Source organism: Plutella xylostella, chromosome 25 (genome assembly GCF_932276165.1).
Source record: "Plutella xylostella chromosome 25, ilPluXylo3.1, whole genome shotgun sequence".
NCBI lineage: Eukaryota > Metazoa > Arthropoda > Insecta > Lepidoptera > Plutellidae > Plutella > Plutella xylostella.
The window spans coordinates 9,438,650-9,464,307 of record NC_064005.1 but is presented as its reverse complement, the minus strand read 5'-3'; the positions used below and the strand labels follow the sequence as shown (position 1 = coordinate 9,464,307).

Genomic DNA, 25,658 nt, shown 5'->3' with positions numbered 1-25,658 from the left:
ACAGTAAATTTTTTTAATACTTCCTGTCGCTGTCTAAAACATAATTACAGAGAGTGACAGCATGTTTTTTTATCTTACAGGTAGCCATTATCCAGATATTGTGTTACAGGCCCTAAACTTAGTACCGTTACAACTATATTAGACTAGAGATATAATATAACTATCTTACAAAACAGATATGTACAATTTACATACGTACAAATTGATATCTTTGATATTAAATAATTAAATAGAGCTTGTTACACGGATTTCTCAATTGATATTTATAAAAGGTTGAGCAACAGATTTTTCAGGAAGTAAAGGAGCAGTATACCTAAGTCATGTTTACTTTATTCAGAAATCATAATTATGTTTGTTTTAAGGGCGGTATTTTCTTGAAAGTAAATAAAAAAAACACTAATCCCGTTTCTAAATAATGATGTTGTAACAAAGTGGAAGTATTAACTACCCAGTTAGAACGACATCTTCACACTCTTAAAAATCAACCATAAAATATAACTTTCATCATACGTTGAGCGACTAAACCAAGAATAAATAAAGATTTATTATTTCACCGTTTAAAGATTCATAACGACGTGTCAAAATAACGTGTGTACAAGCGGCGTTAAAACATTTCTTAACACATGATTAACGGTCATGTTCAAATACGAGTTTTCGGTCGTGTTTTGATTCTTATTGAATTACTTAAACGATAAATTTCGACTGCAACGAAAAATGGAGCGCAGCGTAGATGATAATTTATAATACAAAAACCGAAATCATAATTCACTTACAATCTTCACCTCCACAATCTCCACAAGTTACAACAATTTGTCAAAGTAATGCATTAGTATTACAAGTCCACGTCTTAGATTAACAATATACGAACAGATGGAGTGTGAGACAAAAGAAACTTCTCGACAAATAACACCCCACCTCTGCCACTGTGCTCTTATTTTGAACTAGCTGTTCCCGCGAGCTTCGCATCGCCTTAAAAAGATATCCCGTGGGAATTCCGGGATAAAAAGTAGCCTATGTTCTTTCTCAAGGTCTAGATGTAAAATGTAAAATTTTGATTTAATAATACGGTAGGTTCAACCATCTAGACCATTATGTATACCAATTATATTCAAATCCGTTCAGTAGTTTTGGCGTGAAAGAGTAACAGACATACAGACAGACACAGTTACTTTCGCATTTATAATATTAGTTAGAATTTAGTTGTCATTAGGTTGAACTTAAATTAAAACGGTTCGACAGTTTTTGTATATGACATACACCATCTTATTCGTACATTGTTAATCTAAGCTTCACGTTCAACGACGTCGAAATACGGTTTCCAACTACTCAGTGCGATCGGCGGCGAGTCTCAAGACAAATGTTGTCATTTATTTTTACGTCGGAATTCTCACGTGTGGTCGCGAGGGCGTTAAATCTCGACCGATAGCGTTGTCCGTTGGATTCCCGGTCGCCAGTGATTAGAGAATAGGCCCCTTATTTAAGGCTACGCTCTTTTGTTGCGAAGAAAGATATGGGACAGGTAATTTTTCACGGACCAAACGTATATTTATTGCTATTATGTTAGGTATAAAGGGTCCTTGACGTGCTTGTCTATGTCAAGGTGATGGACGTATAATTGGTAGGTTAGTTTTTGAGAAATGTTTTTACACAAAAAGGCACAGTCAAACATATTATACGTATGTACGCTGGCAAAAAGACACAGTTGTTTTCATGTAGAAGTTACTTCTACTTAACATTTGCATAGTTTATTATTGGACTATTAAACTCATTAATGTTTAAAAGTAAAATTATACCCTTAAAAGACAAACTTATATTGTGATAATTGGTTTTCAACAACAGTTAAAAGTTCAAACGGTGTTTAAGTATTTTTGATAGGTTTATTGTGTTAGAGATAGAGTTCTGTTTATAAAATACCAATGCTTTTAACTTGTGAAATACCTACCAACCTACTTATCGTTTTTTAAATGCCTTCGCACTTCGTATGATAAGTAATAAGTAAGTAACCGTTTTAAATTACCAAATTACGAAACAAAACCTTTTTTTGTTCAAACCCACAATATTAGATTTATTAGTTTACCTAAAATGTCTACAGTTCTAGCAGATGTTGGAAAACACATTTTCGTATAAATTATTAAATTACCCAATCATTATACAAATTCATGATACTTTTATACAAAACTTGAGGTTGTGCTTACAAAATATTATCATACATTTTGTAACAACTTACTCTATTGCCACGTGCCGTGCAAAACTGACCTTTATCGACATCACGTCCAACACTCTGAATCGGTCACTAATGATCGTACTAATAAGACTCAAAATGATTATCTATCATGTTCAATCAATAACCCCCCTAAGCTTCACAATGCGTCGTTACCACAATTATTGTAATCATGTTACTGCCATTACAATCCAGTTACCTATTCATGGTAATTTTAATCATCTTTACTAGACGCAATGTCAATAAAGCCCAATTCCCACAGCACATTGCATTCAAGGAACACAGTCAATACTTATCGCGTAGTTAATTAGTTATGTACAAAATTCGGAGGGCTACCGTCGTTTCTCGCTCTATATACAACTCTCTTGCACTCGATGCGAAGTCGTGACGACTTCTGGCCGCAGTCTATGTGCCGTGAGTGATGACGTCACTCCTGTGGCTGAGCTTGGGCTGCAAGCGTTTACTCCCTTGTTCGCGCGTCCTAAACTATGGTATGACTGCAACAAGGAATATTTTATTAGTATTTGGGTAAAGGTCATTGCTGTTTGAGGGATAGATGAGAGAGGGATTAAATCAGGCATCCCGTTTTATTAATGACAAAAATGGTAAAAATTAAATTATAATAGGTACTTAAGTCATTAAAAACAGTTGCAACATGGTAAAGCTATAAGTATTTTTTTTATTTATTTGATACCTACATAAATGTGTCTCTTCATATTTTTCAAGAGGTAGGTACTAGGTAGATAGGATTATTGTAAACAGCAGCATTCTAATATTTAATTTAAATCAAAATAATGATCAGTTATTGCACTTTCCACCGCCGTAGTGGATCCTAATTCCAGACGACAAAAGCCCTTGCTAAGCTACACTGACAGACTAGACGTCTGTTATCCGTTGACAACAGGATCGAGTGTCGGGAGTAGCCCAGCGGCGAGTTATCACCCAAATACACTGGCCATTAGGTGTCCTAGACAGATTGCTAGATGCCTAAGGAATTGGCTTAGCTTAGATGTCCTGCAAGACTGTAGAGCCTTTGATAACAGCTTCTAAGGAGCCTTCGATGAATGGCCGAGTGAGAATGTACCGAGAATGCATCTTATCTCGTCACAGTGTGAGGATACACACATGACTGAACTGAAACTGCATTGAATTGAATATTATGAACATTGTATTCAAATATATTATATATCTTCTTGAAAATAGCTTTGCTAAAGTAGCATAGGTATGCTTTACAGACACATTTTGTAGGTACACATCTAGAATTTCGTTGGCTGCGTCTAAAAATACCAAGATGCTTGAAATACCATTTAAGTATAAGAACTTTTGTAAGCTAAGCGCGTAGCTTCTGGGTAGAGCTGTCAAAGACATTTCTACAATAAAGGAAGCTTTCAGGAAGTATAATCTTAGATAAAGTGACTTAATTAATATAAAGCCACTAATATAAATAAATAAGCCTTTTCAACTTTGAAAAATAACTGGCTGCAAAAATTAAAATACGTATTATATTTAGAGCAACAGTAACAAAAAGATACCTAGAATATGGAAGTTAATGTAAAAAACGGACGTTTCTGGCAGTAGCGACTTTAGCTCCTACTTTCTATCCGTCCAAATTTCGAATTTGCGAATTTCCAACCATCCCAGACCAAAAGTTACTCAGATTGACCCTTTCGTCCCCCCTGTTTCCACTAGTCCCCTAGACACCCAGTATACTCACACTAGTTAAAGGCAGCTTGGCGCCCTTCTTCCGGAAGTCTGTGTAGAAGGCGGGGTCCGGCTCGGGCTCTCGCGCCAGCTTGGTGGAGGACGGCGGCCGCTGCAGGCTCATGTAGCCGTTGGATATCGACCGACGCTCTAGGGAGAAAAGGGGCTGATCAGTTGGTAGAAAAAGACGTTATATATTATGGTTAAATCAGGTTTGGAGAAGGACAGCTCGTCAGTAGACAATATTTCAGTTGGATACAGGCAGATTGGCTGGCATATTGGAGGCGAATTCAGTTGGTAGAGGCAGATGTTCTGTGGTAAGTGGTTGTAGAAGATTCTGGGACAGGCCTGGGGTGAAATTTTAGTTGGATATCGTCGCCAGATTATTGTTACTGTCACTGCAGGGTCATGTAGTCGTTGGATATCGACCGACGCTCTGCGGGGATAGTAGTGGTTAGGTGTGGGACAAGGTTTGAGATATTGGGGCAATTTTCAAATTTTCAGCAGGTTTCGGCACCCTGAAGGGTTGGACTCAGGATGAAGTTTCAAAACTGAGCAATCCGCAAATAGCTACTCCGAAATATGACCTGAATAGAATCTGAAATTTGTGCAGTAATAATATCTGTGAAGTTACTACCTAACACTTATATTTATTATATAAACTACGCATATGACGAACATATTTTTTTCACACGGAGACTTATCTGATTTCCAAATTCAGACAAAAAGTCAAAAGATTCTCAATGGCTGTCAGTTTAGTGAAAAAAATTACAACTAGCAGAATTGGGCAGCTGCATGGTGTAAATGTTGATGATATCTAAGATTATTATGATATTTATACCAAAAAATCCTCAGACAAATTGTCTTTATAAAGTGTTTTGTGTTACCTATTCACTTTACTGTGAGCAAAGAATAAAGACGTGAACAAGTGAGAAAACGCAATAACAGCGAAGAAATATGTTATGAGCATCATTTCCATGTAGACGCGCTACAGCCTTGAAATAAAAGATGCAAACTAGAATATGACCTAGAGTTATGGCGACAATAACTTATGGCGTAAAAGAAGTTTCTTAAATTACATTTCATATTCTACTAGCACAATATAAAAGTATACTCATAAAGAACCAAAGTACAACTACGTTTTATAGCAAGAAATATAAACTTTCGACAGCGATATTATGAACACTTAAAATATTGAGAATTTAATTTTGAGGAAACACCCCAAATTTTAAGGCAAAGGAGTAAATTTTAATAGTTTTCCTAAGTTTAGAATTAAATGAGACAGCTGCCCAGTAGTGGGACTCAAGAAGATGCAAAAATAAGGTATAAATTTCCATAATTCAACGATTACAATTTGTACGAGAGTTCACTCCTGTTCACGAAATTATTATGGCATCCAAATCAGATCCGGGATAGTTTTATTGTGAAATATATGTAAGGGGGTCGAAAATGGCCTGAATTGCTTCGAGAAAAGGATGGTACGGCCGTGCCGCTTTTTTGCTCGATTTGGTGGGGGCACTGCCGTGCCCCCAGATGCGAGTGATGATGGAAGCTATGGTGCTAACTTTAGGCTGCTAATTTCACACAGGTAATTTTTTCATGACCGGACCAAGGACCTAAGGCAGGTGACCGATGAGCATGTACGAGGAATTCCTAACACTGAGTGTTGTGGCGCTGCTTGGGAGAGTCTTACCTATGTTTAGCAGTCGATGACTACTTGATGATGATGATTACGACTATTTAAAAAAAAATATAACTCAGGTTTCTCACTGACCGCCCAGGGCACGACATACGTATATAAAGAACAGTTTAGGCGTGACTCGGAAAGGCTTATTTCAGCACCAAAACCATCATCACCAACACCACACCACTTATTTTATTTTATTTTATTGGAAAAGGTGTAATAACAGCCAATAGATTACCATATTACATAAAATTCAGCACTATAAAAACATTTTAAATCTATTGCCCTATTGATAATTACACACAACATTTACATTAACACTAGCTTAAATAAAACTTAACTTAATTAACCTAAAAATATAACTATTCATGCATTATTTATTTTATGACATAATTATAATTATAAATTAATGAATTAATTCAATTGCATGCTAAAATTTTAAAAACATTTCATAACAACTTAATTAAATCATTCTTAAAACATGTAATGGAAGTATTAAAAATATCTGCATTGGCGCATATTCCGTTATATGTATTGCACATTCTATTTATAGGTTTATTGTATGATACATTATTATTAACAGGTGGCACATGAAACAACTTAGGGAATCGTACTGATCTAGCAGGAACCTTAAATTGTATTAATTCTAGTAATTGAGCTCCGAATGATCCATTGGCAACTTTGAATAATGTTGTTAAATCTGATACACATCTACGCTTCTCGAGACTCAACATATTAAACCTTTGCAATCGATCACAGTAGTTTGGTATTTTACGCCTTAGACCTTACCATACAAACACGGTATAATATCCGGATCAGCATCATCAGCCTCCCTCGGGTCAGGCGCCCGCAGCAACGCCCCCCGCGCGCCCTCCGCCCGCCCCTCGCCCGGGGTCACTGACCGCGTGTCGCACTCTTGCTTCACGGGCGTAGGGCTGTGGGTCTGACGCTCCATGTACATCGCCTCGCTGGGAAGAAGGTGGAGGGTTAGGGTTGAAGATGGTAAGGTTTTTCAAACAGAACAGTGAATGATTCTGAATGTCAGAGAGTAGGGTTGACGAAAATCTGCTTCTTTGTCTTTGTTGTCATTAAGGGGTATTGATGATTGCAACACCAGTAAGGAAGATTTGCTTTAGTATACCTTATGTGATATCGACGATGGGGCTATTGTAATTTAAGGCCTACAAAAAATACACATAAGTTTGAATTGCTTTTGTTCATAATGCTTCCGTTGTTTCTCCGTTAAACCCAAGCCGAGGCCAAAATTCATATAAAAAAATATGTTTTAACTTCAATCTCCCTAAACTTACCTAAGTGGAGCATGCTTAGCGGGCAGGTGTCTGTGCCGCGCCGAGTGCCGCTTGTAGAGCACGGCCAGCACGCCGCACACGGCCGCGGCCAGCAGCGCGGCCATCGCGGCTATTGAGGCCAGTACTGGTGACAACCCTAGCGTCGTGCTCTCACCTGTAAGAGAGTAGTTCTGGTTTATGCGCTCCTGGTACTTGGGTTAGTGGTTCGGAAACTAGCTGAAGAGGAGGGTGACTAAAATGACAACTTTACGTCGTGCTCTCACCCGCAAGAGAGACTAGTTCAGTTTTATGCGCTCCTGGTACTTGTGCCGGCGGTTTGGGAAGGCTAAAGAGGATACCTCCAAAGTTCCTAAGGAGTTGAGTTTTGGCATAAGTTATTTGCCGTATCTATGTATTGATGGAAAGATTGGGGAAGAATAATATTGTGTCTAAATAAAGCCTTTTGAAATAAGTATGAAAATTCTGAAATACCTACAAGCTCAACACAATAAATCTGGTTAAATAGCTACATTTCGCAACCACAAAAGAAAACATTTCACGAATTTTGAGCCGCAACAGCAACGGACGTTATCGCTGCCTTTTGGCAGCACCCGTACAGTAGTTAAAAGCCTGTAAAGAACACATGTTTGGCATATCCGGCCCTGTCCTTATGACCTTTGTTGGCATAAAGCGATACCAGCTGCAGTGTTCTGTGCGCCTGGTATTCGGGATCGCTGCAGCGGCTGTTTAGGAACCTGTTACAAACACGTGCTCTGCATTGTCCCTGCATTCCTACGTTCTATGCCCTCTTGGTATTTTAGATGCTTTGATGAGTATAATAAACCCAGTTTTAATGTGAATATTTCAAATGGCTGTTTTAATTAGTATAATAATATGTATAATAAATTTTTCATGTTGAAAACCACATTTTCAATAAGCTTTGTTTGAATTTAAAATACAAAACTATTGTATTACGTACAGGATTATCAGAAACCTACTCATTGTTTACATCGTGTTGTTAAAGTTAATTACCGCAAATTAATGAAATCAACCCGCAAAAAGGTGTACCTCCGGCGTTATTGCAGGCTGTGAATCGATTTAAAACAATGATTTTGACCACAAACCGCATGTGAGACATGAAACCACCAATCAACCGAGATCCACCGCGGCCGCAATGTCTGTCTACCTACCAGGAGCATAGTCACTATCTTATCTATATAGTGTTTCTATATAGTGCTTCTATATAGTGCTCCTATATAGTCTTCTAATTATGTTGTACTTATCAAACTTATTAAATGTAGTATTAATCCTAACTATCCTAATCCTAACTAATATTAAAAATGCGAAAGTGACTGTGTCTGTCTGTCTGTCTGTCTGTATGTCTGTTACTCTTTCACGCCAAAACTACTGAACGGATTTGAATGAAATTTGGTATACATACGGTGTAGACCCTGGGAAAGAAAAAAGGCTACTTTTTATTTCGGAATTCCCACGGGAAAACTTTTTAAGGCGAAGCGATGCGCGCGGGACAGCTAGTATTGAGATAAATCATATTTATACTCGTACATACACATACTGCATAGGTAATGACCAGTGTATAGTTTATGTATACCAGTGTAATAACAATGATTCATACTGGATAAGAAAATTATATTAATCTGTGTGAAATTTCACCAGTCAACGGATCCAAATGCAAATCGTATCCCAAATCCTCCAAAAATTCTACTAAACATAGGTACTTATAAGTATTTGTATAAGTATAAAATTTGTTCTTCACGACTTCAGTAAGTATATGAATTTTCTGATTAACCATATGGATTTTACAATACTTGTACAATTTCTCACATACATACTTGTATATTGTCATTTTAAGTATCTTTCTCCCTCCTTGTTAGTAAAACTTGGAAGTTTTAAACTAAAGTTGAACAAGTTTGATAGAGGCTTGTTACCACACTGCTTGTTCTATATACATGTTACATTTTCACATTCGGTAATGTTCTCGTTTGCTCGCGCTTCGAGTGTGCATGAAATATTTCGGGCTTTTTAGTTGATTTTTCAACTTTTAATGGCGTCGGTTTATTAGTTTAAAACTACAAACTGCGGTTTGGTCTAACTACTTAGGCATTAACGGACATTGGAGCTCGTTTACAAATCATTTGCATGAAACGACAACCCAAAACTAACATGGCTGGCTGGCTCGGTGGATCCATAATTACCGAAGCTGGGTTTTCTGTTTATGTTCAGCGAAAGGGTCTTATTATTCGCATCATTGCATAAAGCAATCTATTCAGATGCTAACTTAGGTTATAGGGATATCATTCTTTGCCTGTTTAGGCTGGAGATTGTAAGAGGAAACCTCTATCCCTTATCCGTTTTCTATTTAACATAGCTGAGACCAGTCTCGAGACCACAAACACAGCATACAAACATCAAACGTACAAAACCCTCCTCTTTACAACCAATTAACTGCACTGTATTTGTACTACTAATACTGACGGCACAGTAGCTAAGGGGGTAGTAAAGCTGCTTCCGAAGCTTGGGATCGCGGGTTCGAATCCCGCCCAAGGCAAATTCTCATCACAAGGCATCTGTGTGATGAGAATTTGTGTTTGCCTTGTGTCTGGTTGTCGTTTATCTATTTAATTATGTTTATTATCTATCTATGTATTTGTGTAGATATATCAGCTATCCGACAATCATATCATAGGTTCTGCCTAGTTTGGGGTCGGATGGCCGTGTGTGAGAAGTCCCCACATATTTATTTACTTTATGTAGGTACTTATTGCAGAAGACGTCATATAGTTAGTTTTTATCCGTTTAGGACTAATTTGGTGATTTTGTCAATGGAACTTTTTCATTGCCCGTGTGTGTATTTATAACTACAACTCACCAGTAAACTTGGCCTGTCCCTTCAGCGTCACGGTTTCTATCGTGGCGACGTCGCTGCGTCCCTTGGCGTTGACGGCGTACAGGTCGATACGGTAGCTGACCCCCGGCGGCAGGCCGCGGATCTCGAAGTACGGGGGTGTCCGGTTGGTGGACACGTTGTAGCGGACCTTGTAAACATATTGTTGCGTTAATAGGTACTTAGGAGTGGTTTGTGAAGGGTTGGGAGAATGTTAGTGGTAATATGATGGGGATTAGAACTAGGTAATATGTTAGTTAATTAATCTGTGCTTTGAAAGACCTTTTCGATGTTTTCTTACAGACTTTTAGCATCACGTAACAAAAGAATGTTTCCGCCCGGGATCGAACCGGGGGCCTTCTGCGTGTTAGGCAGATGTGATAACCGCTACACCACGGAAACTATGAATTAATACTTAAAAATACACAACGCAACATTAAATTGGCTTCATTATCAAAAACAAGCACGTAGATTATTCAATCCAATGCAATAAATATGCTGATAAAATATCAAGCAAGTTTTATTCGAGTCCAATAAATATTAATCAGTATGCACTTGTTGTTAATTATTATTACGATAATTAACATTTCCTCTGGCTTTTATGACATAGATGCTACGATAACACAAATAAGAAGTGATTAAAGCGAAAAAGCAGTTCAATATATTCTGAAGACTAGTTTTAATTGTACATATTTATTGCTTTTACTACGTTCATAAATTTAAACGTAATTATTTACCTACCTATCTCATTGGAACTTAACGTAGTAAAACGTTTGACCAACATTAGATTGCTCATCGTATTCATTAGATGCTGTCTGATTACGATGTAAATAAATAAATACATACACAAATACAACACAACGGCAACGACTACTCAAGTCAATCTGATAACACCCCTTTTTCTTTAGGGGGCATAGAACAACGCGGACTCGGGTATACCCTCTTCATACTCAATGATCGGGGTAAACATACAAAACAGTCACACTCAATCAAATCTTCATACTTACACCCTTTTGACCACGCGTCTGCGGCTGAACTGATTTTCAATTTGCTTTTTTGAGGTAATAGGTAATATTACCGTTCTTGTAATGTTAGCCGTTCAAAAGTTATGCGCCTTTAAGTAAGTGTTGAATGTCGGGGTTTTTAACATTGGTTAGGTTGTTTCACAAACGGACAACAAGTCAATCTTACAACACCTTTTCCTCCCCTAATACTTACAATATGCGTGGGCAGTTCCACAAGCTCCATGACGAAGTGTTGAGGAAGTCCGCCGTCGAAGTTCTCGACACACTCCACGTATAATGAGTCCACGCTCTGATTGGCCACCGAGCAGTTCTGCAGCTGGAACGGCCGCCCTGATTGGAGAATTGCTTTCGTAAGTCATTTGTTTGGAGTAGTTGAATTGTATTGAGAAGATAGGTTTGTTTAAAGTTGTTTATTTGTATTGAGAAGATAGGTAGATTCGACGTAAGCAGAGCTAAGCAGCTGGCCTTCAATCATCCTTGGGAAGTGTGGACTTTGTTCAGAAGCGGACGGTTTTTGGCTGATGATGATTATGATGATTATGATGATTATAAATTTATGCAAGAAAGGCCTATCGTAGATCAAGTGTTGGGCGATCAGTGGGTTAAAATTTAAAGTAGTGGAAAATCGTGGGCCGATGTAAGCTTCTTAGCTTCATATGCCCAAAGTCTGCTAAGTTTCATGGATGCCAATAGCATGGTAATTTGATAGACCAGGAAAATATATATTATTATTTATTTGCTTACCAAATATGAAGCTGCCTATAGTTTACATCCAATTGACATCTTTATTTAGCAGACTTCGGGCCCTGATCTAAGACATAAAAAACAAACAAAAGCCACATCTCACCAGCAGCCACCAGCTGGAACATGCACGGCACTTTCTGCTGCCCGACGGAGTTGGCTCCGAAGCAGGCGAGCGTCCCGTACTCCATGTCTGTGGTCGGGGTGTAGTTGAGGGTTGACGTGTGCCCGTGGCTTGAGTATAACCTGGGGGGTTGGGGAGGTGTTAGGTGGATAAATTGTGAAGGCGTGTTAAGAGACCACTGCACGGGTTCCTTAGAAACGTAGACATACGTTACCAAGTGGCGATTCGTCATAAATACGGTGTTAGGTTACACAAGTTTAGGTATTGAAGTCGATAACAAACCCGTGGAGCGGGCGCTGGATGATAACAGGAGACGAGAGATTCTGTTTTTTGAAGGGTATTAGTTTACCAGGTTGGAATCGTTTATTGAATAACACCAGATACATAGGTCAAGGATCTAGAAAAATCTGCTGATGCATTTGAGATTTTGTAGCAATTTATGTCGCGAACAAATATTTTACGTAGAAAAAACTATTATCACAACGTTTACGCAACATTTTTCGACTGCTACAGTAAAATAACATGTGTTTATAAAAATAATGTAGTCGGAAATATTTTATCTTCCCAGAATTTCCCGATACAAGGCACAATATTATGCTTTCCTGTTCTCCGAGAAATTCAGTGCAATGTTCAGAAATGATAACTCAATTCAAGAGACCAACTTTTGTAGTTGCGCTGTTCTTGTGTACATTAAGTTTCCAATTGAATCTGAGAAATCTAGAGTCTCAAATCGATGGTTAATTTGCATTCTGTTTGGATGTTACTTCCGTAAATGGCCATTTATTTTATTAATTCGGTAAAATATAGTTATAAATACAGTACCTACGAAGTTTATTTTGATTTGAAGAATGATATCAGAAATTAAGAATTACAAGACAAGGTTTAGACTATAAGTAGTTTCCGGCACATATTTGCCAAAAAATCGATGAGACGAATGTTCTAAGCTGTTGGGTTTGTTTATTATGTATTTAAATACTCCGAAGAATTTCAATGAAGTTATGCCTGGTTCGCCCAGTCCATGTAGCCCTCCCGTGTATGAGTGCTATGAGGGCAGCTATGCAAATAAATGGGGTAATTAATTTCCATGATTTGCAGAAAATGGGAGCTTTGCAACCAACCTAAATAAACCTCTCCAGCAATTAACATTTAACCATTAATTATATTTATTGCAGTACATGGTACATATTGTAATTCCTCAAATTACACTGAATTAACCGATTCAGTTACATTTAAGTGTAACGATTTGTCAAGAGAAAAGGAAAAAAATGAATTAAATACCTATAATAAATAACAAAACTAACTTTGCTACACATTGAGGGTCTCCTATTTTTCAACAGATCCAAAAATAGCACCACAAACTCCGAGCAACCGGCCGATAACTCTCAGGATTCCGTTGGATAATACCCGTCACACTGTCGTCATAAACTCTAGAACGTTCTGTGGACTTACCGCGGCGGTATTTCCGTCTGCTCGCCGGAGTTATTGAAGGTCCAGTGGAAGGAGACCAGCGCCGGGTTGGCGTCCACCGAGCAGTGAAGCGAGACCGTCTCATGTTTCAAGGCACCGAACAATTCGCCGTCCCTTTTGTCAGCGCAGACCGGAGCGTCTGAAACGAATTGTGGCTAGTTTATTCGATCCCTGAGAGTACGGAGATAAAATGCTTTAGTTCTGTTGAATGGTGGCCGGGAATGCAATAGGGTTGCGGAAAGAGTTACGGGCAACAGTGAATAAAGGAGGGATTTGGCGGGTTTTATTGTTGTTGTTACGGTGATGGTGTAAGTACTGATGCGGTAGCAGACTTTGAAGGGTGTTTGGCTTTTGCGTCATAAGAAATAGATAATCCAATTTCGTTATTTTAGGTGGTTAACAATAAATTTATCTAATCTAAAATCCTTCAACATGTTATATGCCTATATTTTGTATTCCTACTTAGCTACATTCTAGGCCATTTCTATTGTCGTTATAATTATTTAGGGGGCTCCACTCATGATCGTTACGGATTGTGTTGAGTTTAGAAAGAAAATAAACTATTTCAATTTCTATCATTATTGTAATCATGGTGTGGATTGTTATTGGAAATAAAAAATATTATTATTCTCACATACATTCAGTCCATTCAGCATTGCATTCGAAAAACAGGAAGCTTGAAAACAGAACCGTGTTCCGTGCAATTAAAATCAGAAACAGTCCGTAAAACTAGTTAAAACCCGACATAATTCCCGACTATCAAAGCCACTGCCGATGCTCGCGGGCTGAAACCAAGCGTCTAACCAGAGACCGAACTTCACGACGGAGAACTGACGCGAACTTAGCCCGGACTTTAACAACCCCGCTTTTAATATCAGCAAAGAAGAGGTCAAACTACGCTGAAATAATAGAAGAAACTATGAAACTTTAAACGAGATTGATTTCTCTAAACTTTGTCATAAAATCTCTTCCAAGTTTGCCCAAAGATAATTACGTTAGTGCGGCTTAATGAGAAAATTAATAACCCAGGGGAGTTCCTTCCACCTGCACACTGCACAGCGTACGCCGGCTCAGTGGGCGCACGTTCAGAAATTACGTTCTGTTTACCTTTCCAGATCTCTCTCCACTGCATTTCCCGATCTCGTTAAATTAAAATCTCTCTGTATTTTATTCATGACCCCTCTGTATTGCTAGTTAGACTGTTTGAAGAGTGTTGCTGTCCCAGATCCAGTTACTGGCTGGATTGCATTTTCCCGGTTTTTGCGTTGCGCCGAGCCGCTAACAAAAGATCCGAAGCAAGTGGGTATTGTTTTAATGTAGCTTCAAAATTTTAAGTGCCCATTGTTTCCCCGCTAAATTGATTGCAGCAATCGGATTTTCAGTGCGCGATTTTCGGAAGCTTTTTTTTTGTTATTTTGCAAGCAACGTTGAAATGCTTTGTTTTTATTACATTGAGCTTTCTGTTACGTTAATAATAGTCGCTATCGCCATTTTATTGACATTCGGGAATTAACATGTTTTTTTTATAAAGGGTCATGAAAAATAAACGCTTTGCTGCAAAGGTCTTCAAACAGCTAGCTAAATAAATACCTACATAAAGAAATATACTTTAGTAGGTACATTAAATATGTTCCAACCAATATTAACCTTAATATAAATTGACTTTAAGTAAAGAACTCCTCCCTCGATGTTTCATGGACTACAGTAATGAGCTACGAAACAATCCCAAACATCTCGGTCCGAAGTATCGGTTACTGTTGCCGACTCGACTTTCACAAATATTGTCTCTTCAACATTTGTTTACATCGTTACAAAGGGATTTAGGTCTTGAAAAGTCTTCTTTATCTCCGTTGAAGTGGATTTATAGCCGGAAGTTTTTCAATATAAATTACAAAGATATCTTTTATCTACTTCGTTGGTAATTAACGCAAGAAAAGGCATCTTGCCGGAACCATTTATATCCATGATGAGCAACTGGCTTGAGGAAGTGTTTTCACCTCATCAACAATAAATTAACATCTATTCTATTCTATTCTCTGTGGGGGTGTCAGTACCTGCACCTGGCTCTCTCGAGTGGAACCTTTGTGCATATCCCCGAGGTCTAAACTGCCTTCCTAAGCTTGGACCATTACCCACCACGCTGGTCCACGGCGGGTTGGTGGGTTCACATATCTAGATGTGCTAAGTCTAGATATGCAGGTTTCCTCACGATGTTTTCCTTCACCGTAAGAGCGATGGTATACATTGTACTTAAATTCAGAAAAGAACTCATTGGTACATGTCAGCGCCGGGATTCGAACCCGCATCTCTGGCGTGAGAAGCGGGCGCTTACCCGACTGAGCTACCACCGCTCGTCAAATTAACATCAAAACGGTTCGTCGACGGACACTTTCCTATTTCATGTTCTGACAGTGCTTTTTTTCTCGGTGGGACTTGAATTTCATCCTTTCTTAAATTACGTTTTCTTTTGGAATCTAATAGTACGTTTGGCAGGCGCACTCTAAGCCCCTTTGTGAGCGCTCGCACTAAGCTCGACGATATAATTCACGTTCCCTTTGAGACCTAAAACTAGAGTATTTTTCGACAAAATGAGGTGCCGCCTGACGGACAGGATATTGGAGGCCTTTTGTTCAATTTTTACTTTGACTAACAATTTTTCGGAAATAATTTGTCATCACTGATTCTCTGTGATTCACGGACGACAGATTTGATTGTAAAAAGCTTTGTAAGTTCGTCAAATGAAAATGACAGATAATACTTTGTTCAGCACGCTATGAAATAGACCATTATTAACAAACGATTCGCAAGCAATATTACATTCTAAATTTATTTTATTTCCTATATTTTGCTAGAAACAGTCATTAAATAACATACAACTTATTGCATTTAATTTTTCTACTAATTTCGACACAGGCCAGGGTGAGGCACTAAAAGTTACGTGGGTAGGTACAGATACAGTCTGTCTTTTTATCGAGTTATGTATTATTAGGTCCTTACATATGAAATTGGCATTTTGTCGTACTGGCCACTTTGATCTCAAATATTACCTTTATGGTTAGGAATTCCAAATTCAAATTCATACAGCTATTTACTCATGCATTTGTGTTTCAAACCCCCTAATTCATTTGTTTTTTCTTCTTTTGTTTTTTTCTTTGTGTCACTCTGTTTACAACATGGAAAACTTGAAATATCGCGTTATTTACGAGTATGAGTTCCACCGTGGCACCAGTGCTGCAGAAACGGCTCGAAGGATTAATGATGTGTATGGTGACGTTGTCGCAAAAGAAAACACAGTGCGTTTTTGGTTCCAACGTTTTCGTTCTGGAAATTTCGACCTGCAGAACAAGCCTCGTGGACGGCCGGAGACCAAAGTTGATAATGAAGAATTGAAGGCTATTGTGGAAGCGGATCCATCGCAAACCACGTCCGAGTTAGCTGCAGGCTCCGGTGTTAGTGATAAAACTATTCTAATCCACTTGAAGCAAATTGGGAAGGTGAAAAAGCTTGAAAGGTGGGTACCTCATGAATTGAGTGAAGCAAACCGACAAACACGCGTCGACTGCTGCGTTACGTCACTCAACCGGCACAATAATAAAGGAGTTTTAAATCGAATCATTACCTGTGATGAAAAGTGGATCCTCTACGATAATCGGAAGCGCTCATCGCAATGGCTGAACCCTGGCGAACCAGCCAAATCCTGCCCTAAGCAAAAATTGACTAAAAAAAAGTTGCTTGTAAGTGTTTGGTGGACTAGTGCCGGTGTCGTTCACTACAGCTTTCTTAAATCTGGCCAGACGATTACGGCAGATATCTATTGTCAGCAACTGCAAACCATGATGGAAAAGCTAGCTGCTAAACAACCGAGGCTGGTCAATCGCTCTAGGCCACTGCTGCTTCAGGACAACGCTAGACCACACACTGCACAACAGACGGCTACCAAATTAGAGGAGCTTCAATTAGAATGTCTTAGACATCCACCGTACTCTCCGGACCTTGCTCCAACAGATTACCATTTTTTTCGCAATTTGGATAACTACTTGCAAGGAAAAAAATTCAACTCCGATGGGGCAGTCCAAACCGCCTTCAAAGATTTTATTGATTCCCGCCCGAATGGTTTTTTTTAGTAAGGGGATCAATGAACTACCTATGAGATGGCAAAAGTGCATACATAGCAATGGTACATACTTTGATTAATTTAATATATTTCATTTAAAAAAAAAAACGACTTTATGTTCCTCCTATAGAAAACGCCAATTTCATATGTAAGGACCTAATATTTTTAAAGATACTCTCAAAAACCGGATAGTTAACGGCCGTGTCCGCACCGCAATATCTCAGACACAGCCTAACCAGTTCATTCACAAAACATGTCAGGCATGACAGCTGCATTTGAATTATGATAGTTTTTAACTGGGTAATCGTTGCAATTTTTAACACAAAAAACTGTCCCTAAGAAAAAGGTAGGTAGTAAAGTTTATAAAAAAACTCACATCTGACCACGACACGGGGACACGGGGATGCTAGACAACACTACTCACATCTGACCAACAGCGACACGGGGTTGCTAGAGAACACACTCACATCTGACCAATAGCGATCTAAAGAAGCGTCAACACTACTCACATCTGACCAACAGCGACACGGGGTTGCTGGTGCCTTTGCCCTCGCTGTTGGCGGCCATGCAGGTGTAGTCGCCGGCGGCGGCGCGCGTCACACTCTGCAGCACCAGGCTCTGGGCCGACAGGATCACGCCGGCCGCCTCGTTGTGGAAGATCTCGTTGTTCTGGTGGAAGAAGAGAGTTAGGTTAGGTTGATAGATAGGAATTGACGGGATGGGCAACTGTGGTTTGCAGTCACGCTGATCCGTCAAAAGTCGGTGTGTGCCCTGTCACCGCTAAACTATATATTTTAGATTTGTTAGCGGTTCATTTGCGTGACTGTTTCAAATCAGACTAATTGAGTTTTAGAAATATTCTATACAGTTATAATTATAGCTGAAAGCACTGAGAGTGATAATACAAGCTATCATAAAAATATAATGGATGCTTTTAATGTCTTCAAAACTTATTTCGACGCTCTTTAACTTTTTCTTTAAACGAGCATTGTCATTAGATGGCTCTTCAAAATATCTTACAACCTATCTTTAGAGGGAGAAAATTCACCTACATTATATATTATTATATTAAACAAACAAAACAACTACCACTTACACCATGGAACCAGACCAGCCGATGCGTCTTGGGGTTCGCCTTCACCGTGCACTCGAAGTACACGTCGTCGCCCTCCTTGATCTCGTCCGGGTTTAACTTGGACCCCATCTTCAGATCCACTACAGGGACATCTGTTGTAAACAAATCATAGTGTTAATTTTGTATTTTGTAAGATAGAGAATACGTTAAGTCGTCACCTTAAATCGTAAACCGCCTAACTCCACTTTTTGGCGAAAATGACTTTTTGGTATCAATAGAAGCGTTTTTTCAAGGCGCATCTACTCGTATTACTCGTAAATCGATAAAAAATCAGAATTCTGAGAAAATTTAGTTTTCGTTTTCCTCCTAACTCTAAGTCGTGATTTTTAAACAATAAAACCTCGTAACTCCTCCTACTCCCATACAACGAGCGATGTAGGCGGGAGTGAACGTACATTTTTGCAATAAAACTATGTGTTTGGCTTTGTTTTTATTACTACATTAATAAATTATAGAACTTAACATTCTTATTGATCAATTTATAGTTAAATTTTGCATTTTTTTAGCAATATTATGCTCTTAAATTAAAAGTTACGCGTATATCACAAACAAAATATTTTGTATATTTTGGTTGGAATCAGCACTTTACTACATACTAATATAGGTTTTTTGCAAACAAGGCAGGACGGCTGCTGCAACCCGTTGCTGACGAATCCATGGCTCCTCTAACCGATCTCATCACAGTCATTCTCTTCGACTTGACCAGATAGGTGCTCCTTGAAGGGCAGTAGATTGCACGGCACCCGTATAGATGCGATGGACTCATTTGCGACGGCCCTCAGATTTGAAAGTAGCCCGTGCACTGCATGGCGTGTAGAGCACCAGCTACTCTTTGATTCTGGGGAACTAACATCTTGCAATGCTCCTTGAATGACCAGCTACTATCTACGACTAGGCTGAGGTAGCACATGTGCCGTTCTATAGCAATATGAACCTCACTAACCCGCACCGACAGATCTGTTGGCTCCCTGCTCATTAGGAGTGTGTAGGATATCAGGAGGGGCGCTGTTTTAAGGCCTAGGCGGTGGATCATGCCACTATCGTCTTTGATAAATCATCCTCGATGGACGCTCTCTCAGCCATCTTCAATGTGACACACATTGGAGATGGAGATCAGCAGAATGAATTGTGCTAACGCCTTTTGCGAGCTTCATTTGCAGGACAGTATTGTATGCCAAGTTACATTGCAGAGGTGTCCAAGACTGACCCCTGTGGAACTCCACAACTGACCTCCTTCTGCGAACATTAACCCTCTCTTATCGGGTAATTATTGTACCAGTTGGACCTCTGACTATTTGCTGGAGGTAGGATCGGCCGATAGTATTCAAGAGAGGCCCTGAAGGTTCCTCAAGGGATAGAGTTGAACGGGTACACCATGTCTAATCCTTGGTCTAATCTAACACCCAGCGCAACTATCCCCGCGGTTCACATCCTGCTCCGACAGTGAACGAACATAGAAGTACTTCTACTAATACGTATTGTATCCACTATCGATTGTACATTTCGTAAACCAAACTGACAATCCGAAAGGTAATGACCGTTCATCCAGGGGTGTCACTAATTTAAAAAGCTTGTCAGCCTCTTACAGGAGGCAGATGGGTCTGTACATAGAAAAAGAATCTGCAGGACTGCTTTCTTTCTTCAGGAGCTTTAACGTGGCCTCGTTTCAGTCAGTGGACACCTCACTGGCACTCTGGCTGCTGTTCAACAGACAGATAAACTTTCTGTACAAACCAGCTTTGAGCGCCAGCACTCACACGCGGTCTGGTATTCCATCGGGGCTAGGAACAGTCTTTTGCGCTCCGTTTGAACTCTAGATCCGTCACTCCTTGCTCGTCAGATGATAGAATAGAATAGAATGCTCTTTATTTTTCACCATTAAATTAAACGTGATGATGTTCCTAGTCCCTGGGAAACAGCGTGCTTACCACCAGGGATTCAACGGCAACGGCGGGACCATGGCCTCCTAGTACTGATTTATGTTTTCTACTGCTTATAACGATGACTGCTGATTATATAATCATTTTATTAAGTACATCAATCATACTATAAATTTGAAGTAATAGGAAAAGGTAAGTAGATTTATCTATATTTGAACAGCATAAGTCCATCAAAGAGAACAATATTTTTCATAATCAAAGTCCGAAAAACTCGTATTTCCAGGAAAAACACTTATCTCCAATAATAGTATTCACATAGAGATTGGGAAAAGATCGTAAGTCCATTTTATGTATAAAGCGATAAAAATAACTAATTTTTCATAACGCCGTTGAATGCGCAACCACTTTTTTAGTCTAGTATCAAAAAAATATTAGGGGGTATCCTAAGTAGAAGTACAAAATAAACAGTTTTTTTTGTCTCCTGTAAAATTTGCTCGCGTGGAGTTGGGCGGTTTACGATTTAAGGTGACGAAGTATATAATTAAAAAAATTAAAAAACCGACTTCAAAAAACCACTAAAATGTAAGAAATAATTTAAGGTTTACACAAATTCTACTCGTATGTGACAGTACAAATATACCTAAGCAGGAACTGTTCTCTTTTGATGTTGGTGCGGTGACAAAGTAGGTAATCTGAAGAAATATGGCACCAACTTCAAAAAAGAACAGTTCCTGCTTAGGTATATTTGTACTGTCACATACGAGTAGAATTTGTGTAAACCTTAAATTATTTCTTACATTTTAGTGGTTTTTTGAAGTCGGTTTTTTAATTTTTTTAATTATTATTTTATTTTATAGTTTTTAGTTTATTTGCAATATTTTTCAATCAAAAGTAAGGTGCAAATGATACCAAAAAGTCCTACTAATCAATACGAATCATTCAAGCCTAAACACGAAGTAGTTGCTATATACCGCTGAGGAGTTCCCCTGACTGCCTTCCGTTTCCATCATCAGATCAGCTCAAGGTCACCATCATATTTTTTTGTTATAAGAACTATATTTACATTCTTAATTTCATTAGAATCGGTTAATATGTGCCCAAAATGGAAATTCATACCCTGTTTTTACCCCTTTACCCACCCTTGGGGGTGAGATAAAATTCTGAAAAAAAAATGGGACCACCTGGGAGCTCAACCCAATACAACAAAAAAAGAATTTTCAAAATCGGTCCATAAACGGCGGAGTAATCGGTGAACATACATAAAAAAAATATAAAAAAAAAAAAAAAAAAAAGATCCCGACGAATTGAGAACCTCCTCCTTTTTTTGAAGTCGGTTAAAAAGACATGAATGGCTAATGTGCCTGAACCAATAACGTCATGATTTGAACACAAGTCAATAATAGCCATTATTGCTTAGACAGACAGGGGCGATAGCATTTTCCGGGGCTTATAAATTATTTAGGTGAATGATAATACCTAATTACATAATCCATACACCATAATTACTTCATTGGCTCCTTTACTGTTCATTCTGTAATAGTCTATTTATTACGTGGATTTTAGTGCCGTTCTAAGCTTGGACCATTTCTCACCACGCTGGTCCAATGCAGATTGATGGATAATGATTCACCTTAATATACAATATGAATATTTGGTAAAGCTCCAATTCCGAGCGGTACAGCTCTGGAGACAACTGAATTGTCACTGTAACTTGTCACTTTGGTCGAAGCAAAGTCAGTGTCTTCGGTGCCGCTCCGCTCGGAAGTAGACCTTCAATTTTACACTAAGAAGCTCACTCACAGTGCACATTGAGCCGTCACTTGTCCTCGATGGCGGAGTCGTCGACGTGTTGTTCTCGGCGCGGCACGCCAGTGAGCGGCCGTCGTCCTATTATAATCCTCCTTATTATAAAACTAAGATTAAAGATAGTTCCGGTTCATACCCAGCACTGTAGTCTACTGATTTGTATGAAATCTCTGGACTGGTCTAAACTAGCACCATCTTTAGTCTACGTTTGTTATGAAAAACAGAGTAAGAAGCTCACTCACAGTGCACATTGAGCCGCCACTTGTCCTCGATGGCGGAGTCATCGACGTGTTTGTTCTCGGCGCGGCACGCCAGCACGCGACCGTCGTCCTCCGCACTGGGGACGAGGCTCAGTACGGACAGCGTCTCGTTGTTCTCCGAGAACTGAGGAGTAAGGTAGAGAATGTAGCTTGGTCTCAACCACGCCTTTAAGAGGCAAGGTAATAACAAAAAAAATGGCGTGCGGTCTAGAGTTAGAGGCCAGCTGCCACAACACAGGTTTTTCACCGGCGTAGCATATTGAAATTCATCGAAAAATACGGAGCTGTGATTGGTGAAACGCGCATGAAACGAGTTTAAGAATGTAGAACGATCCCATGTAGCGGCCGCTGTATGTTTATAGACAACTTGCTATTCTCTCGTTTTAATTTTGTGGAGTTTCTCTGGAGAATTCTGAAATAAAAATCCTATGACACTTCTCAGTAGTATTGTGTTCATTCAGTCCACTCCACTACAAAACCTCAAATTCTTTTACTCCATCCGACAAGACGCTCACTTGGCAAAAAAATAAAAGAAAAATATAACGAAACAAGGCAGTCGACAATGGCTACTATTTATCACGACCCAAACACAGTGAATGAGGAAAGAAAAGAATGAATTAATTAAAAGACAAAAGAATGAATCGGAAAATAGGGACAATGGATACTGTAGACATCAGTACGTCATTAGAGGCAAAGTAAGAGAGTACTCAAAAACATATTTAAAGAACATGCAAATACACTTTTGACTCATACATGATTTAACGCTTTCAGCGTTAATATTAAATGTCTCTGAAGAAGACTTAGGTATTTTTCTCGCAACAACAAAAAAATGAGGGATCTGCCTTCTGAAGTGTGTTTAGAATTTTTCATATTTGGGCAGTAATTTAGAGCCCCTTGCACCAACAAATTAAATCTAGATTTAGTGTAAAAAATGTCGGTTTAAGAAACGTCAGTCCATATAAAATTTGACACTAAATCGAGATTTAACACTAAATCTAGTTTCAATATGTTGGTGCAAGTGGCCCTTTAAGTCCTAAAGTTCTAAAATACTCGTAATTACTTATTTATGTAAATTTGTTTTATTTATACTTATATATTTGGTTTATCTATAACGTTTGTTTAACAATATACTCGTATCTACGTATCCATTGAGGAAATCCACCAGCCAATTCTATACTTTCTTATCTACAACACAAACTGTGGGGAATAACGATAATGACTCACGCCCGACAAGTATCCGCTCAGGACCGGCCATATTTCCTCATCGCCAAAGGAACCCTTGACATATGAAAGCGATGATTTCAGGTAATGTTCAAGGAATCGTTGAAAGGGAATAATGGAGGAAAAATGCCAGGTCTCTTTTACGTGCACAGTTGCGTGATTAAGATAAGATTTGAATTATGATTCATAATAGTCCCCCATTTATACGGCTCTTTGTACAGATAATAACATATGCCTACAATAGAATTATGCCGGGCGCGGTATAAGCTAAATTGAATTTGATGTTTGTAAATACAACAAAGGTATTATTATAAATAAGTGATATACGAGCCCCTGTATTACAAAATAATAGAGATAACATTTATTTATAGAAGACGTGAAATGACTTACTTCGGTTATTACATTTTAATCTATGTTTATAAAATGATCATATGCGCAAAATTAAATCGAAAATTGATATTTAATAGGAAGGACTGCATTATTGCTGATTTTATACACTTCTAATAAAATTATATCTACATGATTACAAGTCGTTAATTTGCAATTTTCTCATCTAATGTGATTATGTGACTTCTAAAACCCTTACTTAAAAAGCGTATTTAACTTCGCAGTCTTTTACAAGTAAGGGGCGGATAAACCTGACCCCCCTCAGAAGCATTGTTAGTATGAGAGGGGGGTCAGGTTTCTTTGCACCTGACCGTATCATCATCTAAAATCAAATGAACCATCCTCTTATATAAAAAAAAACTTACATTCTTGGCCATCCTCTTCAGCTGCCGGTTGTTCTTCCACCAGGTGACGTAGGCCTCAGGCCGCGAGCCCGTGGTCCGGCACTCGATCTCGTAGCGCTTGTCCGCAGATATCTGCTTCTCCTTCGTCAGGATCGTCACTGTTATTGGTTTTACTGTGGAATGTATATGTTTGATTAGTTTCTTTTGAAAGGTTTGTTATTGCAAAGACTACACTGATCTTTTATGCTACTCTTTATCTATGACAGAAATAAATCATCGAGGATAACTCAGATTAATTATAGTATCTGAATTGTTTGCAAAAATCACAGGATTATGGGGTTTTAATATCTTGCATATTATTTCATCATGCACGAGTGACAACGGCTATTTTCATTTTCATGTTTTTTTATGTTTTTACCTATTTATTGTAATGCGTCAAAAATGAGACGCGTCTACATGGGACGCGATAAAACGGTAAAATCCGCACCATAATAAAGAACAGCTGTATCAAAAACACATCATCCACTTACAATTAATATCCAATATAAGCACTTTAGTCTGCGGCGGCGCCAGGTTGGTGTTCGAGGCTTGGCACACCAGCCGCGCGTTGAGGTGCTGCCGCCCCACGTTGGGGAAGGTCAGCGTGTTGAGCGTCACGCCGTCAGGACGCTGCTCGAATGAGTCGTCTATCACCACGTTCTCCAGGTACCACGTGACTCGTGGCCTTGGCCGACCTGTTAAAAAGGGAAGAATTAGTGAAATTGGGGAATTGGTGATGCAGGTTTGGGTGGATTGGAGGATTTTCGTTCAATGAAATTGGTTAGAGAAATGTGTACATAACATAATGCAGACTATTTCAAATGTTTGTGTGTAAGAAAGTCTTTCAAGAAATCATTAAAGAAAAAACAAAAGCTAAGGTTTATAAATATTATGATAGAGCTGAAAACTCCTAAACTGGAATTGTCGGTTTTCTTTCTTCATTTACGACAGGTAACATAAAAACTATATGAGAATATAATGACCAATAAAACAAACACGCAAGTTACTTTATATTGTGTTGACAATGTTTGATTGCTGATTGGTTGATAACGAAATTGTTAGTTTTGAATTTGAAATTAGAATTCCGTTTAAACTGGTTCGAACCATTTGTCAAAGGTTTTACAGTGGCCTCATATTCATAATTGTTATTATCATGAGTCAAGAGGAAATATAACGTTTTTTTTTAAAATAACGTTACAATCGATCATGTTGCGATCCATATTAAATATATTTTTAATGTGCTTTGATCACGCTTTCTTTAACGAAAAAAAAAACTTAATTTCAGAATATTTTATGCAGTAAAAGCTATTAATAA

The 25,658-nt window shown here is 38.7% G+C and overlaps 1 protein-coding gene and 1 non-coding gene across 2 annotated transcripts in view; both read right to left on the bottom strand.

Annotated features, from left to right (window-relative positions):
- Positions 1 to 1,205: 1,205 nt before the first annotated feature.
- LOC105384857 (contactin-1a) overlaps positions 1,206 to 25,658 on the bottom strand; it is a 218,191-nt gene continuing 193,738 nt past the window's right edge. The window contains exons 6-18 of the mRNA XM_048630311.1: positions 24,835 to 25,038; positions 24,326 to 24,477; positions 22,335 to 22,476; positions 18,368 to 18,498; positions 17,781 to 17,940; positions 13,140 to 13,296; positions 11,673 to 11,812; positions 11,019 to 11,155; positions 9,786 to 9,951; positions 6,917 to 7,070; positions 6,396 to 6,574; positions 3,936 to 4,072; positions 1,206 to 2,718 (exon numbers count right to left, since the gene is read on the bottom strand). Coding sequence (XP_048486268.1) covers positions 2,572 to 2,718; positions 3,936 to 4,072; positions 6,396 to 6,574; positions 6,917 to 7,070; positions 9,786 to 9,951; positions 11,019 to 11,155; positions 11,673 to 11,812; positions 13,140 to 13,296; positions 17,781 to 17,940; positions 18,368 to 18,498; positions 22,335 to 22,476; positions 24,326 to 24,477; positions 24,835 to 25,038 — 2,006 coding nt within the window. The 3' untranslated portion in view covers positions 1,206 to 2,571. The remainder of the gene's footprint in view (positions 2,719 to 3,935; positions 4,073 to 6,395; positions 6,575 to 6,916; positions 7,071 to 9,785; positions 9,952 to 11,018; positions 11,156 to 11,672; positions 11,813 to 13,139; positions 13,297 to 17,780; positions 17,941 to 18,367; positions 18,499 to 22,334; positions 22,477 to 24,325; positions 24,478 to 24,834; positions 25,039 to 25,658) is intronic.
- Trnav-aac lies at positions 10,130 to 10,202 on the bottom strand. Its single transcript has one exon. It is a non-coding gene; the product is annotated as a tRNA-Val (tRNA).